This window comes from Phocoena sinus, chromosome 1 (assembly GCF_008692025.1).
Source record: "Phocoena sinus isolate mPhoSin1 chromosome 1, mPhoSin1.pri, whole genome shotgun sequence".
In the NCBI taxonomy this organism is placed as follows: Eukaryota; Metazoa; Chordata; class Mammalia; order Artiodactyla; family Phocoenidae; genus Phocoena; species Phocoena sinus.
In genome coordinates, this window is record NC_045763.1 from 137,060,993 (window position 1) to 137,078,202 (window position 17,210).

Here is a 17,210-nt window from a genome sequence, read left to right on the forward strand (position 1 = left end):
CCTGTGAGGTAGTGGCGGGGACGTCTGTGCTCAGGCTCTGCCTGCACCAAACAGGAGCCACCGCTGCGTTCTGGCTGTCGGCATCCTGGAGTGGGGGGCCCTGTTCCCAGACAGCTGACACCCCGATGTTCCAAGGATGGGGCGCACTTTGAAACGTGTCCTCTTGGACAGTGAAAACATTGTGATGGCACGGATGGGTCTTCCCGTCCTGTGAGTTCCGTTTTTGCCTCGGGCCTCGGCCTTGTCTTTTAGCACTTCCAACAAGAGTTCTGTGTAAGACTTGCAGCCAGTGGGACCTTGGGAACAACAGCACTCTTGCTGAGCCGTGGGGATGCGCTTCTCCCCTTGTCCACGCCACGTGGTCCACGTTGGCCCCTGGGGTACAGGGAGGTGATCGGCTTTTATCAGGAGATACGTGGAACCATTTTCTCCTCCTGAAATATTCACCGTTAACTCTCAAAATAAGCACTCACTCCTCTGTCGAGGCTGGTTGGTATGTTGATTCGCCTCTGCCCCTTATGGCTATTAAGGGGACGTCAGGCTGAGGACTCGGGAAGCACTGCTAGGCCAATTTCTATGTGAGGCAGCGGGGGCACAGTATGTGGTCCAGTGGATGGACCTTGAGAAACTACTTGTTTCCCAATTTCCCCATGTGCAGATTTGAGATAATATTAGATGAAGAAACCTCTCTGGTTCACACAGCTATTTCCAGTGCTATATGTGTTAACAGCAAGTACTTAGAACAGTGCCTGGCACACAGAAGGTGCTCAGTCAGTCTGAGCAAGGGTGATGATGGCAAGAGGAATGAGGAAGATCCCTGCCCTTAAGGAGCTCACGTAGCCTGGTCGCCTTGTCCCGCAGAGCTACCAGCTGGGATGGGCACTATCCTTGTTGGTTAACACTTCAGCAAGAGGGAAATACGGGACCCAGTTCCTTTGTGTTCTAGTCTCTCTGCTCCCCCAGGTGCCTCATTCCAACTGAAACTGTGTCGTATGATATTGTAAAGGAATAGTATGGCTGCTTGGGGGTTTAAGAATTCATATAACGTGCTCAGCCAGAGAAAACAGTTTAGAATTCACATCTTCCACCAGGCACAAACTTTCCCCACCCCAGACATATGCACGTATCCATGTTTACTAGTGGGGATGGAAGGAGGAGAGGGAGCTCTGTTTCGGTATGAAAAGAACTAAAAATAAAAACCAACCAAATCAAAAACCAGGACAAAGTTCATGGTCTCTCCATTTCTCTTTAATACTGAACAGTAGTCTTTATACAGTTGTAACATGATTTCAAGAGTAGAAGTAAGAAACATTACTGATAAACTTCAGGGTGTAAAAATATCACTTTTAAGGATGGCTAGTTGAGGCTTTTTTAAACAAGGTTTTTTGTTTTTTTGTTTTTTTTTTTAAGTTTTCAAGTTTATAGTGTCATCAACTTTTGTTTAATGTCAGGATTACAATGAAGGCCATGAAGCTGTTTCATTTTACAGGGGTGGTTTACTGTAGCCTAAATTCCACGATGCAGAAGCAGTGGTTCGCACACTTGACTGTGCATCAAATCCCCTGGAGGGCTTGTTAAACAGCCCACTCACCCCACCCCAGTCTGTGAGTCTGGGGCGGGGCTCGCGAATCTGCATTTCTAGCAAGTTACCAGGGGATGCCGCCGCCGCTGACGGTCCCACACCACACTTGGAGACCCACTGCATACAGGAAGCAAGCTCTACCCACAGCGGGGCTGTGAACTGCTGGCACCAGGGCTCTGGCACTGTTCTCGCGTTGGGTGCGGGGAGAAAGCACCATCTGGAAATCACCATGGCGTTTTGCATTTCTAATCCTTGATCTCACATCTTTTGTTTGTACCTTCTAGTTAATTAAAAATAAAACGCCGTAAGGTTATTTATCCTTGAAAGGAAAAAACAATCGTTTAGTCCTGCTGAGCACTGCCACGTATTACACACTGTTTTTAATTACATTAATTTTTTATTACAAATGAGCCGGTGAAAGCTTACTTCCACTTACAAAAACCAAATCCATCATCATTTACAGCTTGCTTTCTTTGGCCCTTTCCGGGTTTGCAGGCCACCCCCCAACCCTGAGCGTTCTCCCAGCCTGGGTCAGCCAGGACGTCATAGCATGGCACTTAGAGCAGTTCCAGTAACTTATTAGTGGGACACCTGCCTGGCCTCTCCTCACCTCGCACAGACAACAGGGCACAGACGCACTATCTACCTGAGGGTTAGGACGGCTGTCTCTCCCGGAACCGACTAACTGTGGCGTCACAATTCCCATTCAGTAGCAGGGTCTCAGCCAGAACCTACTTTCTGAAGAGCAGGAAAGAACCGTCCTGAACTCGGTCCCACCCCGGGGCTGACGGAAAGCCGGGCTGGAGTGGAGTGCTGGGCTGCTGCCAGGGAACAGGCTCAAGAGCTCCGGTCAGCAGACAGCAAAGCCAGGTGGTCTTATTTCTAACACCCCTGGATAATCAAGTGGCTTCCAGGTTTGATAACGCATAACCTTTTAAAAAAAAAAAAAGTAAAATATACTTTCTCACAAAGCCTCCGGCTGCAGCTGGCAAACCAGGACCATGAAATGTTCATGTGAAACCCCAGCAGTAGGGCAGGTGATCGGACAATCACAGTCTAAGCACAGCTCCCATCTGCACGGCCTCGGGGAAGGGCATTTCTGGACAAAGGTCACATCAGAAGGAAGACAGCGCCAACACATTAGCTTACGTCAGAGGAAAACCAAGTTCTTTTTCTTTTTTCTTCACCTCCCCAAGCTTCTGTCCTAGTAAAGAGACTTATAATATCATATAACAACTTTCTGCGCATGGAGATCGCAGCAACGTGACCAGAGCGCCAGTGGTTGTCCAAAAGCAAAAGACATCAAGTGGCTGGGCTGAGGCGGGAGCGTGACAAGCCACTACCAGACTATATCATGTCACTGAGGTCAGCTTGGTCCAGACGGGGTGCAGGCTCCCGGTGCCAAGTCTGGACTGCAACCCACCCAGTGACTCCCATGTCTGCTACGGGAGCTGAAAGTGTTTCAACGCTGAAACAAGAGCTAAGTGACCATAAGTCCTTCTGAGGCTACCGTCGGGGATGCTAATACCCCAGCAGTCGGCTAGCTTGGAGCTTCGGCCCCAGCCTGGGGGACCCGGCACCCAGCTTCAGTCTCCAGGTTCACAGCAGTGCCGTCCTAGGCTCTGAAGGGCTGTCCTCTCTACTAAGAACTCTCTTGGGGTTCTGGAACTCGACAGCAGCCTCCCTGTGAGCGTTATCAGGCAGACATGGTGGGACGGCACCCACGTTTTATAGACAACAGACGGACACGGGCCTTGCAAGACAGAAGCTCCTTGTTTTCAGCACAAGCATATTCTGTGAAGGATGGGAGTTGGGCAGGACAGAGTCTTACCTCCTCCTGCCAGGGCAGCCCAGGGGCTAAGCTGCCCCTTGAGCAGGGCCCTGGAGGAAGAGGCCGCTGCGCCTGACGGCCCCTCGGGGCCCTGTCCTCGTGTCCCGACTGTGGTCGGGGACAGCGCCACCTGACTGCGGGTCTGAGGACCCTTTGGCTTCACCTTCTCTCTGCTCCTGATGGACAAAGAACAGTCGTCTTCAAAAAGAAAAAAAAAATCTTAAAAAACCTGGGAGTGGAAGAAATGCCAACGAGAGTTAGACGAAGAGGGAGCACTGACGGTAGTGCGTTCCGTGTTTTAGAACTTCAGCTTTCCAGACAGTCCGAATTTTGTTTTGTTTACAAATTTGTCCTGTGTACAAGGTAACGCCAAATGGTCCAAATTCCAGAGTGGGAAAACAACTCCTATTTATCAGTTGGTTTGAGATCTTCAAATGCTATGCGTTCTCTAGAAAGGTGGTAATGGTCTCACTTGACAGGGAAATTACCAAAAGGAAGATCTTGGCTCTGCCACCTTCACTTACAGAAGGTAAAACACTTAGCGGAGACAGATTTCTGCTGGAGTTAAGACTACATTTTTCTTCGCAGCCCTTAATCTCACGAGGTGAGAAGGAGTGGAAGTTGCCAAGTTGTTGGCTACCAGACCCATCAGTCTGTTTAACTCTGGCTAAAAGCAGAGAATAATGGGCAAGTTACCAAGTTTCTCCCCCGACTCTGGCGTGAAGATCCTCATGTAACATACATGCTGCGACTTCCAATTGCCACACGGTAGCGGCACACAGAGCGCATTGTGATTCTTCACAGTTCTCACGAAGACGAGATCAAAAGTCAGGACGAAAAACTAAAGGTATTTCGGTTTTCCAGCTGGAGTCCCACTCTGGCAAATGCTCTCCATGGTTCATGACCCCATTCTACACCCCACCTCACCAAACCAGTGGATGAGAAATGCTCTTCCAATAAACAGAAGTCGCGCTCTTTCTGTTCGTTATCCGTCATATTCTGCCAGTTTTTTAGCAATGACGAGTACAGCACAAAGTACAGAGGCTGAAGGAGAGAAAAAGCCCCACGGCTACAGGAAGTGCCTCTAAGCCTTGTAGGGGCGTCGTGGGCATCCACTCCGGCCCCTCCCCCACCCCGGTCCACCACTCAGGGTCAGTGGACCACTTGCAAGGAAGCCAAAGCATCAGGATCACTGATGAGGAAACCTAAGCCCCTGGCATGCTCTCTCTGCCAGTCTGGAGTCTGACTGGGCGGTGGGCATGGTCTTCAAGTGAACACTGGTCTGTAGTGACTGCTCGGTCCTGGTACAACAGGGTGGGTCCCAGGATCAGGTCATGTAGGCCGGAGGTTACATCTCAGGCCAAGCGGCTCTGACAAACACATGAAGAGGCGGCCTATCGGAGAACGGCTCCTCCGAGGCCAGAAAGAGCAGCGGCCCTACAGGGAGAATGCCGTAGTGACGGGATTTTAAGCAATTTTTCTTTCTAAACAGATTCCTCTTTGGCTTCAGCCCAGTCTGGTCTACAATAGCCACTGTTTAGCAAACACCTTAAATCAGCGAGCCTGCCGACTCTAAATATCCCCACACATTTAGTAGTTAAGCCTCGGCGTCACAAAACTTGGTCCCTGAAGCCTGGGGAGAATCTTACTCACTAATGACCAGCGTGTTCCCAACAGGCCCTGCTGACACACGTCAGTTTCGAGGGGCACAGTAAATCTGGTAACACCCAGATAATGGCATGGCGTTTAAACAGGGTAATCCTGTAATTAATCAAGAAGCAGGCTGCTTCGTGTCACATGGAAAGCGGGGATTACAGTACTGAGACAAGGTCCACATGGATATTTAAAAAGACGTGTACATTTTAATGCAAATCTAAGGACCAGCCCTGTCCTCGGTTTGTAGAAGACTATCTTAACAAAGTCTCAAAACTGTAAAACATAATCTAGTATCCTACACCTGAAGCCCTTTGTAATAATCACTTTTTTTCCTAATTTGAAAAGAAATAACTTATATGTCACATAGAGTTGAGTGTAAACGTGGATGTCAATCACCCTTTTAGTTTTATAAACCTGCTTTTAGCTTTCATCAACAGGCAGATTTCCTTACCTACCATGATATAATACCCTTCTTTAAAAAATTGTTACAAATATTAAAAAGTGCAATTCAAAGGTTAGCTAGGCAAGTACATCATTACAAACCACACACACACACACACACACACACACACACACACACACACACAAAAACAAAAGCCCAACACAAACAGACAAGATACAAACAAGAAAAAAAAGCGTGCTGAGGGGTGGGCCCCAAGAGATGGGGAGATGGAAGTCAAAGCTAGAACTCTACCCAGATGTTGCTGTGCTTCCCAAGTGCAAAAAGGATAGGAGAGACCTGCAGCCTCCACTGCCAAGTGCTGGCTCTGGGTTCAGCTGCTACTTCAATATTAGGTTTTCACCAGGGAGGTTATAAAAATACCCTATATACATGTGTACACTGGAGGCATTTTAAAAGTCATCAGAAGCTTGAAGGGTACAGTGTCTCAGCAGTTTCAGCTACTAAAACCCAACTGAAGTGTCTGTCATTTAAATTTGGATTGGCTCAGTTATTTGAATGGATGATAAAATTGAATTGTCATCTCAGGGAAAAAGGAACCAAGTTCACCTACCCATCCTTGCAATCACTCACAGGGTAAGAAAAGTCTGGTCCAGAACTGTCTTTTTGACATTATAGTTTCTGAGTAAATGTAATCAACGTGCTGCCCCCGCCCCCCCAGCCCCCAAGGCAGAGTGCTGCAGGAACAAGGTAACTGCCATGACACCACCTCGGGGTCAGTCCGCTCACGGGAGCGGCTCATCTAAGGGTCACTCCAGAAATGCAGCTTGCACCTCTAGGGAGGAGGCTGTAGGAGAGCGGCATGAATCCAGCAAGGGCCTGACCCTGGTGACCTCACCCGCCCTGTCCTCCCTTGAAGCCACAAGTTGCCAGCGCCCCCAAAGCCCAGTGCTTTTCATTCTTTTCCATTGGTTATTCCTACCACAAAAAACTGCGCTCAGGGAAGCACCCTCACCCTAGCACTTATCCCTGAAAAACCAGTCACTGCATCTTCTGTCACAAAGTACTTCCGAGCCCTCTGTCCCCACTAACCGCCAGCTTTTGGGGGCAAAGGGACGCTGCCGCGACAGGATGTGAAACCCACCCAGGGGCCCGCATCCCCGATGGATGCCCCTGGATGGGCCAGCTCGTACTGTCTGGCGGGGGAAGGGTCTGAGCAGGGGGTGGGGGGCAGGAGGAGCTGCCAAGACGGATGGAATGAGCAACAGCCAACACGAGCCGAGTCTGCGAATTTTTCTGGATTCCTCGAAGGCCCTCCAGGGGGAGCGAGGTCCAGGGGGGCAAAGCAGGGCCCGTTGTCCTCGGATCCGGGCCAGGGGGCACCAGGAGTGTGCAGTCGTCGACTTCCTCTTCCTGCCGGCCCTCCCCAAGCTGGGCTGAAGGACCTGATCTCCATGGTGGGGTCACAGAGAGAAAAGTCAGCGCAGGCTGTGTTTCCAGGCGAGGGACGTGAGGGGCGGGCACACCGTGCACTGCTTCTCCCTCTCCCCTCAGGTTCCTGTGCAGGAGGAAGCGAGCTGGGGGCCCCGCTGTCACAGCACTAAGAAGAGGATGAGCACGACCAGGAGGACCACGAAGAGGACAGCGATGGCACACCACTGGCGCCGATCTGGAAGGCAGGACACGAGGGTCAGCTCTCCCGGGACTCGACATCCCCCAAGGGACAGTGACAGGAAGCTTAAGGCAACACCTGGATGCAGACAGAATGGGCAGAGGCCCTGAACCTGCCCGGGCACCTGCACCTGCATTCACAACCCTGCCCGTCCCCTGAAAGCCAGCCTTGTAACAAGTACCTGCTTTGTGTCTCAAGTCTCTAATTAGAATCTATGGATCACAGTTCTCTGCTGGCAATCCCTGGAAAAGATGTTGCCATTGGTATTACAGATCAAAGCTCGTCAGCTTTAATCTCCCACCAAAATCAAATCATTTAAACAGTAATCATGTTCTTTTCTTATGAGCACAATGTAAGGATAGAAAGGAGATGAAAGCTACTGCTGGTCACTTCAGGAAACAATGAGCTGAAAAAGCAAGCTGCAGTGATCACGGGGTGATGAACTTCACACCACCCCTGGGCAAGAAAGATCACTTAACCAGTAACTGTGTTAAAGTAACTGACACAGCTTATCTATAAATAAAAGTGGAATGTCTTTTCTGAAGCTTTCTGCCCTACTCACAATTTAGAACAGGTGCAGTAAACAAAGTAGCCAGAATCCATCTAAATGGCCGAGAGCAAGGAGGCCCCGAGGGACAGAAGGGCCCACACAGGCTCCCGCCCACAATCCTGACCGCGTCCCCCTAACTCTCAGGGCTGCTGGGAAAGCTACACAACACGAATGCCCTTGCACACTCTGCGGGCCCACGGTCGGGGCACAGGATGCTGTCTGCCGTCAGGACGCACCCTTCACTTGGTCAGATGTAGAAGAGCAAGCCTCTCTCCACAGAGGAGCCCTGCTGTTTTGCACAAAGGGTCAGGCTGAGATAAAGCCTGTGACAACACAGCTCAAATGCTGGAAGTAAGAGTTCCATTTAAGTAGAAATATAAAGGTACATACACTGATTCACCAAAAGTTTATTTGAAAGCCTGCAGATTTTAGCACACCAGAGCTATTGAGAATCACATTATAAAAAGGTCTGAATCTAAGAAAATACACTGCAGAACTCTCCGCAAAGCAATGCACCAAGTCCACAAAACATGTACTTAAGTTACTTAAATGCCACGGACAGCAAAGTCTTAGAACCAGCCAACAGAACTGCTACCAAACAGTAGTAAGTAAAGCAAGTACCTCCCTAGTGGCTCATCCTGCTCTCCATCACACATGCTAGAAACTCACTTAGTAACTGGGGATTAGGGTCAAGACCTCAAGTCCATCTGTTCCTTTTCTGAAACAAGACTAGTCCACAGGGTGTGGGGAAGCAGAGCTGGCCTATAATAGTAATAGGCCTATAATAGTAATAGATAATAGGTTATAGTATTAATAGATAATAGTATTAATCTGTTTATCACTTCAGTGGTCCAGAAAACTCAAGTACCTAGCATTCTTTCATCTATTTTAAAATGTTTATGACAATTTAAAAGCCCTCTCGTTAAAATGATTAGTCTATATTCTAGGATGATACAGTCAAGGTAAATGCCTCCTAACAAGGCATCCTGCCATCACAGACCTGGAATTCCAATACTGAACCAGCTTCCCGTAACCCAACCCTCCCACCTCCACTCACTTTCTCTTCTGCAACTGCACTAAATAGGGGTTTTCATCAAGGAGGACAGCCATCACACAAGCTAGCACAACCCAGGAATGCTCTTTTAAATGCACTTTCCTCTGAAGTGTTAAGTTGCTTCTAGGAAGCATGAACTGGGCAACCCCGAGCTGTTACCCTAGCACACTTCACCCCAGAAGGGGCGGGTACTAACCACAAGGGCTTTTGTGACCTCAAGTCACAAAACCAGCTTTTTGCAAGCTCAGGACCTGCCTCAAAAAGTCAGGGGGAAAAAGGGGACTCCACAGGTTTTTCCCCCTCCCAATATAGTCTCTTCCCCTAAAGAGAAAAGATGAACAACAGAATTTGGGAAAGTGAGGGGAAGAAAACCTTGGTATCCACACAAAAGAATATACTTTTTGAGGGTAGGAGATTGACAAGATTAGTCTCTCTTGGGTCATTCAAAACAGTAAGCATGGCATCTTGGGTGATTTCTGCCCAGGAAGCGGCCAGCACGGTTCCGGGGGGGGGGGGGGGAGGGTTGGGGGGGGGGAGCAGAGGTCTCGCCTCTGCAGGGCTGTGGAGCGTGGGCGTTCAGTTACTGCCTAATCAAACTTCAGCGTGTCTTGACACTTTTTTTATGCACAGGCTTGGTTGAAAAGCGGTGAACTTTCCTAAAAGTTATGGAGGAAAACACAAATTGCCTCGCTGTCAAATTGAAGCCAACACCGCCAAGTAGGAGGCCCCGAGCAATTCTCTGGGGAGCAAACAGAGATTAAAATGAGCCCCACAGGCAAGCTGTCCAAACCTAAGGGCCTTTCAGGCTAAAGGCTCTGTTTCCTGGCTCTCTTTCTTAGACAAACATAACTGAAGTTCTTACTTTGCTCCCCAAACTTTTCTTCTGGGAGAAAGTAGGAGAAGGCATAAGCAGGCCTAGTGCTATTTATACACACTGAAACACTTACCACAATGCAAGTACTTTTCTAAATTATTCATACCCAGAATGCTGGGGACAAGGACACAGTGCATCTTTGTTCCGCTGCTCTTCTCCAAACAAAACTGGTGCTGAAGTAGCTACTTGACTTTACGACTAATACATAAACTAGTGAGAGATCTGGTTGAAATTGGTTATATGATACTTCAGTAAAACGCTTTTTTTTTTTTTTTTTTTTAAAAGAGGGGTCGGGTGGAAGAGGAGAGAACAGAGGGAAGCAGGAGAGGACTTTGCAAACCTCCCTCTAGGTGTGCGGAGGACGAACTAAGCTGGTGCCTGCCGCAGGCAGTGAAGAGCCTGCTAGAAGCATGAAGATATTTGCCCCTGGAGAGGATGAAGGAAACCGGGAAGCTAGGAGCTTCCCTTTGTCTTGAATATAACAGGTCCTTTGCCCCCAGGGCCATCTTCCACCTGTCTTATCCTTTATTTTTTTTCAAACAAACATTTACTATGTACTAATACACGAGAGACACCATTAAACGCTTGTACACTAATTATTATTTCATTTAATCCTCACAATGACCTTGAAGAATGTCTCAGTTCCTCCCTTCACCCGGAGACTCCCACAAATAAAGGGAAAAAAAGATACTGGATTTTCTTTTGACTTAAAAAGGTATTATTTCTCATATAATAGGGAAGATGGGTTGTAGTAACAAAAAAAATAGTCACTGGAAAACATCTTCCTACACAGTAACTAATTTGAAAAATGTTGCTTCTTTATCCCCCCAGCCTGGTGCAAATTTGCTGGAATAGTTTACTACAAATTTAAATAAAAACAGTTTAAATGAGATCTGCAAGGCCATCTTATTCTGAAATGGTAGAGGTTTTTCTTTCGGTGAAAAGTCAGTCCAGGAGAAACAGTAACTGGCTCTTAATTACTGTTTTAAAATGAATTCCCTATTTTGGCAAGGAAATAGGAAAAAAAAAGAAAAAGAAGGATTTTGTAATTGTAAAGAAAGTTACTCCACCAGAAGGAACGTCATCCGACACCATCAGCCTTGCACGGTGCGGACCACAGAGGCACTTCCCAGGTGAAGGCCACGAGCAGGAGACAAAGCCCATGCGTGCTGGTCTTCTACTCTCTGACCCCAAAGCATGAGAAAAATGTGCCAGAGGAAAGGGATCTGAATGGGCACACCTGTGAGACCCCCTAGACTGTGTCTCTAGAATTTAGTAAGAATTCTCGAGCTTAAAAGCACATACATACCACTGGTCATGTGAGATACTTTTGCAAGTTTCTTCATCACATTGTCCAGCCGAGACTGAGTGCTCTCCAACTCGTGAGAGAAATCATCCAACATACTAGAAAGACAAGCAGACGCAGGAGGCAGCTGGTCAGCACAGTCTGCAGATACACTGGCCATGGATCTGGGCCTCAGTTTTAGCAAACATCAAACAGGCAACGTTGGGGTCAAGCCCCCAGTCTTTTATCCTTAGGACAAGATACGTTTTTGATTTCAGAATTTTGGAAATTTAAAGAAGTAGTAAGTTACACTGTGTATTAGCCAAGCCCCCAGCAGGGTCTGGGACAGTCCCCATAATCAAACACACAAGTTAATATTTCTGCAAAGAAAACTATGAGGAGTCATAGCTGCAGTCAGTTCAGGTTAGGTTTTTCTGTAACATGAGCTTGCTGAAAATTTTTTTTTAATTTTGAATTTTTTAGAGCTTTCTAGATTTCAGAATTGCAGACAAGGCCAGTGTGGACCTGACCATACAATAATACAAACTCAGCAGCAGTGCAGTGTAGCAGAAAGAACACGGTGTGAAGCCAGACAACCAGGCTTTGCCACTTGCTACCTTGGACAAGGGACCCTGTTTGCTTATCTGTAAAATGGGGCAATCCTATCAGCGCAGCTTCCCTGCCAGGATTCCTGTAATACACAAAGCACTTTACAGCAACGTAAGTTAAGAAATACACTTGGATCAAATAAGCACCTCCTTTAAGGCACCCGGTGCTTTATCATAAAGCTGGCAGCATCAGGACTGAGTTCCTGACGGTGTGTGCGCCTCATCTACACCCACAGAGGACAAGCTCACACTGGTTGCTGTCCAAGGTGCAGGTGGGAAAGAAGACACCAAAATACTTACACCAACGGTGTTTAATTTCATAAATTACTAAGCATTCCAGACTTTTCAGCTTAAGATTAGTGTATGATTCTCCTGAGGCTAGAACGTGACATACCAGTTAGCACCGGCGGGCTTACTAACCAGGCTGTACTCCTCTGGCAGCATCAAGGGCAGCTGGAACTACTGGTCTTGGTCTGTGCCCACACGAGGCACCTGACAGCCCTGCAGGATTCCAGTAACCAACTCCTCATTAAGTCAATCATTAAATAAACTCCATGTTGACAACTAAATAAACAAGCCTTTGTCCCTTACCTGAATTTTCAAATTAAAACATTTGTAGCTCATTTTAGATCCTGGTAGCATCTGGGCCCTGCAGCTGGCAGACCTATCCGGGCAGGGCCAAATGCTGAGCTACTTTTCTTACTGAAGACAAAAACGGGTAAGTCATCCAACCTCCAGCCCAAGTACACCCACTAACCACCCACTAACCAAGTTTCTAGCCCAGCTCTAACTAACTCAGCGCTGTCCAGAAGAAATACAATGTGAGTCACATATGCCGCTTAGTATTTTTTAGTAGCCACATTAAAAAAGGGGGGGGGGGAATTAATTTTAACGACCTATTTGGCCCAATATACCTAAAAATTATCATTTTGACATGTAATTTTACATTTTATTCATACTAAGTCTTCAGAATCTGGTATGCATTTACGCTCAAGGCCCTTCTCAGTTCAGACTGGCCACATTTCATGTACTTGATGGCTGGTGGCTATTGTACTGGACAGCAGAGGTCTAAGTCCAAGACCCATGTTTTTTCCTTTTAATTTACTTACTATTTTTATTAGAGTTATACACATACACGGTTTGTAGAGCTAAACAGACCTACAAGGCCTCTTATTAAAAAAAACACAGTTGTCTCACATCCCCAAGGGCCACTGCTTTCAGCCCCTCACACTATTCTCTTGGTGCTTTCTCCAGTTTTTGAAGCTACACGCTGGCACCTCAGTATCCCGACCCTGCTGACTCCGCACAATGAAAAGCTAGGGCTTAGCCCTCCTCCCATTTTATACCCCACATCAGCATCCTTCCCACTTCTCTTGCCCCTTCCTTCCTTCCAATATAATTGGGTCACAGTTTGATAAGGTCAACATTCAGGGTTTACACTATCATAAGTGAGGAAACGCTCCTCTCCCAGCTCGGGGGTTTGGGGCATGAATCACACCGCTCCTTGGCTCTCCCCTCTGCTAGCCGAAGATTTGGCTTTCTCAGGTCTGTTGAGTCAGTAACCATTCATCTATTTTGCAGTATCTAAAATGTAAAGGTCATTGCTTCTTATTCCAAGCTCTATGTCCCCATAGATTTTATGCCGTTAAAAAAAAATTCCTGGGCTTCCCTGGTGGCTCAGTGGTTGAGAGTCTGCACGGGTTTGTGTCCCGGTCTGGGAGGATCCCACACGCCACGGAGCGGCTGGGCCCGTGAGCCATGGCCACTGAGCCTGCGCGTCCGGAGCCTGTGCTCCACAACGGGAGAGGCCACCGCAGCGAGAGGCCTGCGTACCGCCAAAAAAAAAAAAAAAAATCCCTCTGTTCCTGTTCTAGTGGACTTTAGAGAAAAAGCAGAGATAAGAGGTTGTGTTCAGTTCACCATCTGTAACCAGAAGTCTGCCAGGCTCTACCTCTACCCAACCAGGGAAACTGCTCAAGTAATTAGTCCTTTCCCATCCCCACAATACATTTGAGGGTAAGAATGCATTTTAGACAAATTAAACTGCATGCCTAGATTCTCATTCTGCCAGCTTCCGACCTGGTCTCCCTGCTTCCAGTCTTTTCCACCGTGGTTCATCATCTAAACCACAGAACGATGGGCTTCCCCCAAAACGTAAACCTGACCACAGCATTACTAACACAACCTTCGCTGGGGCTGTGTTTCCCACTGCCCTTTGAATAAAAAGTCCGAACTCCTTAACATGGCTTCTAGGGCCTTCCCTGATCTGTTCTCTGCCTCCCTGACTTGACTTCTGCAACCTCCCTCTCAATCCCCATGCTCTAGACACACTAAACCTCTCTGTTCTGTGCACTTTTTCACCCTGAAATCGTCACAGGGCTCTTTCTTCCTTCCGATAGCCCCTCCCCTCTCCCCCACCTCTCCCACCCAGTCTCACCCCACCTGGCTACCTTCTACTCATCCTTCTGGTCCCAGTTAAACCTCTCTTCTCTTCTCAGGGACTTTAGACTGAGTCAGGTCTGCAGTTCAGGCTATTAGGGCCCTCAAGGCACCACGCATCCCCTACCGCGGTAGCCTAGCCCTCCACTTCTGTCATCACTTAACGACTTGCACCATTTATGCAACATCTGTTCCATCCAGTGACCAGTAAACTGTGATGGCAGGGACACTGTCTATTCTCTGGGCTCCTCTGTGGATACCCAGGGGCCTTCCAGTAGAAAAAGATGCCCAATTTGAATTTGTAATGAATGAATCCATAACGTTGAACACAAAATCGAGGTAGGAGAGTTTCTGAAATACCCTAGTGGAACAATTATTTTTTTCAGAAAAGGTATTTGTAAAATGGTAAAGGTATTATATATATATGGTAGCATTTAAGAATGCTGTTTTTGGTGTCATACTTCAGGAGTGCACAAAGAGATTGTTCTTAAGGAAAAACAAATCCAGTTATATTTTCTTGCGTTTTCTTTTTCTTTTTGTGGGGGAAGAAGTTTTTATCAGTTGGAATTAAATTGATACTTTTTTCCCCATAAAATTAAAATTAAAGATACAGAGCAGAAAGTCCAGTTGAATGTAGTGGGAGAGGCATGGGATGTTAAGTTAGCCCATGTCCTATCCTCTTTGGGACAAAAATCTCCACAGAGCTTACACAGCCATATCAGTTTCACATTTCTATTCACAACAATACTTCAAATACCTGTTTGGAGGAATTTGTTCCTGTTTTTGCAGGTGTTTAAAAATGTTAATAACTTTGCCTAAACCCTGTTGAAAATTGTATCTGACAGATTCGCTTCTTTTGGAAAGACCATTCTGTGAAACAGAATAAAGATGCAGCTATAAGCAAAATAGCTTTTGGTTTTACTAGCCATGTAACTGTCAGGCTCTTTATAGGTCCCTAAGACGGCTTTTCCCGCCATTTCTCTGCGGCAAGAGGGGCATCTTGGTACTCACACTGCCTGCTCCTCCAGCTCCCCTCCGATGCGCTGGGACATGTTCTTCAGCACCCCGATGCTGCCAGAGACCAGCTCCAACTGCTCATCCTGCTGTTCCACGATCAGCTGGTGCCAGAGAAATGGGAAATCAGCAATTAAAATCCATCTTACCTGGTTCCAAGCCCAGCACTCTAGCAGCTGCTAGCTTCCTTGCCAACTCGGGACAATTCACATTCAGAAGCAAAGCCCAGAAATCAAAGGACCAGACCGTTGCCTCGGAGAACACGCTGCTCAAAAGGCTGGGTTGTAAAGCTACTGATCTCCCCTGCTGATCCAACTTGTGAACAGTCAGCGGGGCTTGAAACCACCCAGAGAGATTTACCCTGGTTGGCTGAAGTCCAACAAGGGACAGACAATGGCCGAAAGCACCTGTGCAGTGACCACAGACGCATGGGGACGCTTGGGAAGAGGAAGCCCGCTGCCAGGGTCAAGGTCTCAATCGGCAACAGCCGGCCACAGCTTAACTACAAGAGAAAGTCTGGCAGATCTCTAGATGTGGGAAAACTACGCACACAGAGTCCTTTGCTCCCTCCCCAAGGACAACTAGAGGAGGCTCTGTGACAGCAAGCAGACAACTTCAGAGCCATAGTTACTTTTAACTGTGTTGTAGTCGGCTTTTTATTAAAAAAAAAGAAGTGTGCTTGGTTAATAGCAATGTAAGTAGACAAATGGTTAAGCAGACATGCTAATAGAAGAACAAAAGAACACATAACCTACATTGAATATATAAAAAACAGTATTTAAGAACCAGTAGTTTTGATGGATAGATAATCCTCAAATCCCCAGATGCTTCATCATTAGCTTCCTTTTATTAATACAACTACATATCAAAAGCAACAATACAAGGGTAATCAACCTCACTTTCCTTCTACCCCTTAACCTCCACCAAAGCAATCATTTTTATATATAATGGAACCAAAAATTTCAATGAAAAAACAAGGACTAAATTTTTCTCGAAGTGCCTTTGTTGAAATGAACAAAAGCCGAACACAGAAGTGGAGGCTGAGGAAGAGGCTGCTGTATTTTTAAACCAATGGCCTCCTCTGTCAGTTTCGGGTGTCTGGTCTGCTTGTCCTAAGAAATCTAATCAAGATTGGTTCTCTGGAAACTCATGCTCTGAAGGACGTTTTAAACAGCCTTTCTATATGCAATCATCACACAGGTAGACTCAGGCAGCTGCAGGGCGAGCTCTGGTCCATCCTGCCTGTCATTAGCAACAAAGCCCCCGGGGTGGCAGAGAAGCGGGGAGGGAGGTACCTGGCCTCCCACCTCCCTGTGCTCGGCTGGTGGTTCTCAGGTACCTGCTGCTGTGCCTGTTGCTCCTCGATGAAATGGGAGTTGGCCAACTGGAGCTCCCGGTCAAGGCGCCCATATTTATCCATCGTTCCAGTGCTCCAGTTCTGTCCGCCACTGTCTCCTAGCAGGGCCTGCGAGAGAGGGGCAGGGGGCAGCAGGGCAGAAGAAACAAACCATTACTATCTCTGAACAAATACCCCATCACCATGATACAAAGGTTTCTCCCAGTGCTCATAAGCTGGCCTCCCTGGGGTCAGCCTTTTATGTAGTGGTGTAGGGTAGTGCCTGTGGGGTACAATTTAAGGAATGCCAGGAAGGGTACTCTCTATTTCCAAGCTCTCCCAACATGACTCACAAATGGGCTCTGTCCCATTAAAATGCCAATAAGTGTCAACTTGAAATCAACAAACACCCATCTGTGTACTGCTTTGTGGATCTGAAGGCACTTGGTCTCTGTGGGCCAGTTCTTCCTAGCACCCTTGGAAGTTCACCTGTTGTAGGTTCTAGTCTAACTGATTCCAGACAGCTAGAGTCCTTTCTATTTAAGTATGACCCAGGGAAGTTTTGGTTCTTTGGAGGGGGGAGGAGAGAGTTCCCTAAAATGACAAGAAGCTAAGGCACAACCCCTCACACACAGAAGGCGCAAGAACCATCAATGTGTATTCAATGTAATCCACAGATAAATCCCAATGCCCTTCAGGTGAACTAAAAGGCTACAGGTTTCCCAGACAGAACTGGGGGTTGCTTCACCAGGCAGCATGGCCACAGCGGGTGCGTGACCCTGATGACCCAGGCAAGCATTGGCCCTGAAGTCAGTTCTCGACCTGGGCCCCCAGACGCCAGGGTCAGGTTTCTCAGTGTGAATATGAGGAAGTTTGTAGCCAGAAAAGGATAAGTTTGGGAATGTCTTC

General features: G+C 47.4%; 1 protein-coding gene across 1 annotated transcript in view; it reads right to left on the reverse strand.

Annotated features, from left to right (window-relative positions):
• Window positions 1–1,226: 1,226 nt before the first annotated feature.
• STX6 (syntaxin 6) overlaps window positions 1,227–17,210 on the reverse strand; it is a 45,475-nt gene continuing 29,491 nt past the window's right edge. The window contains exons 5-8 of the mRNA XM_032623814.1: window positions 16,305–16,430; window positions 14,963–15,069; window positions 10,929–11,023; window positions 1,227–7,138 (exon numbers count right to left, since the gene is read on the reverse strand). Of these exons, the coding sequence (XP_032479705.1) occupies window positions 7,062–7,138; window positions 10,929–11,023; window positions 14,963–15,069; window positions 16,305–16,430 (405 nt within the window). The 3' untranslated portion in view covers window positions 1,227–7,061. The remainder of the gene's footprint in view (window positions 7,139–10,928; window positions 11,024–14,962; window positions 15,070–16,304; window positions 16,431–17,210) is intronic.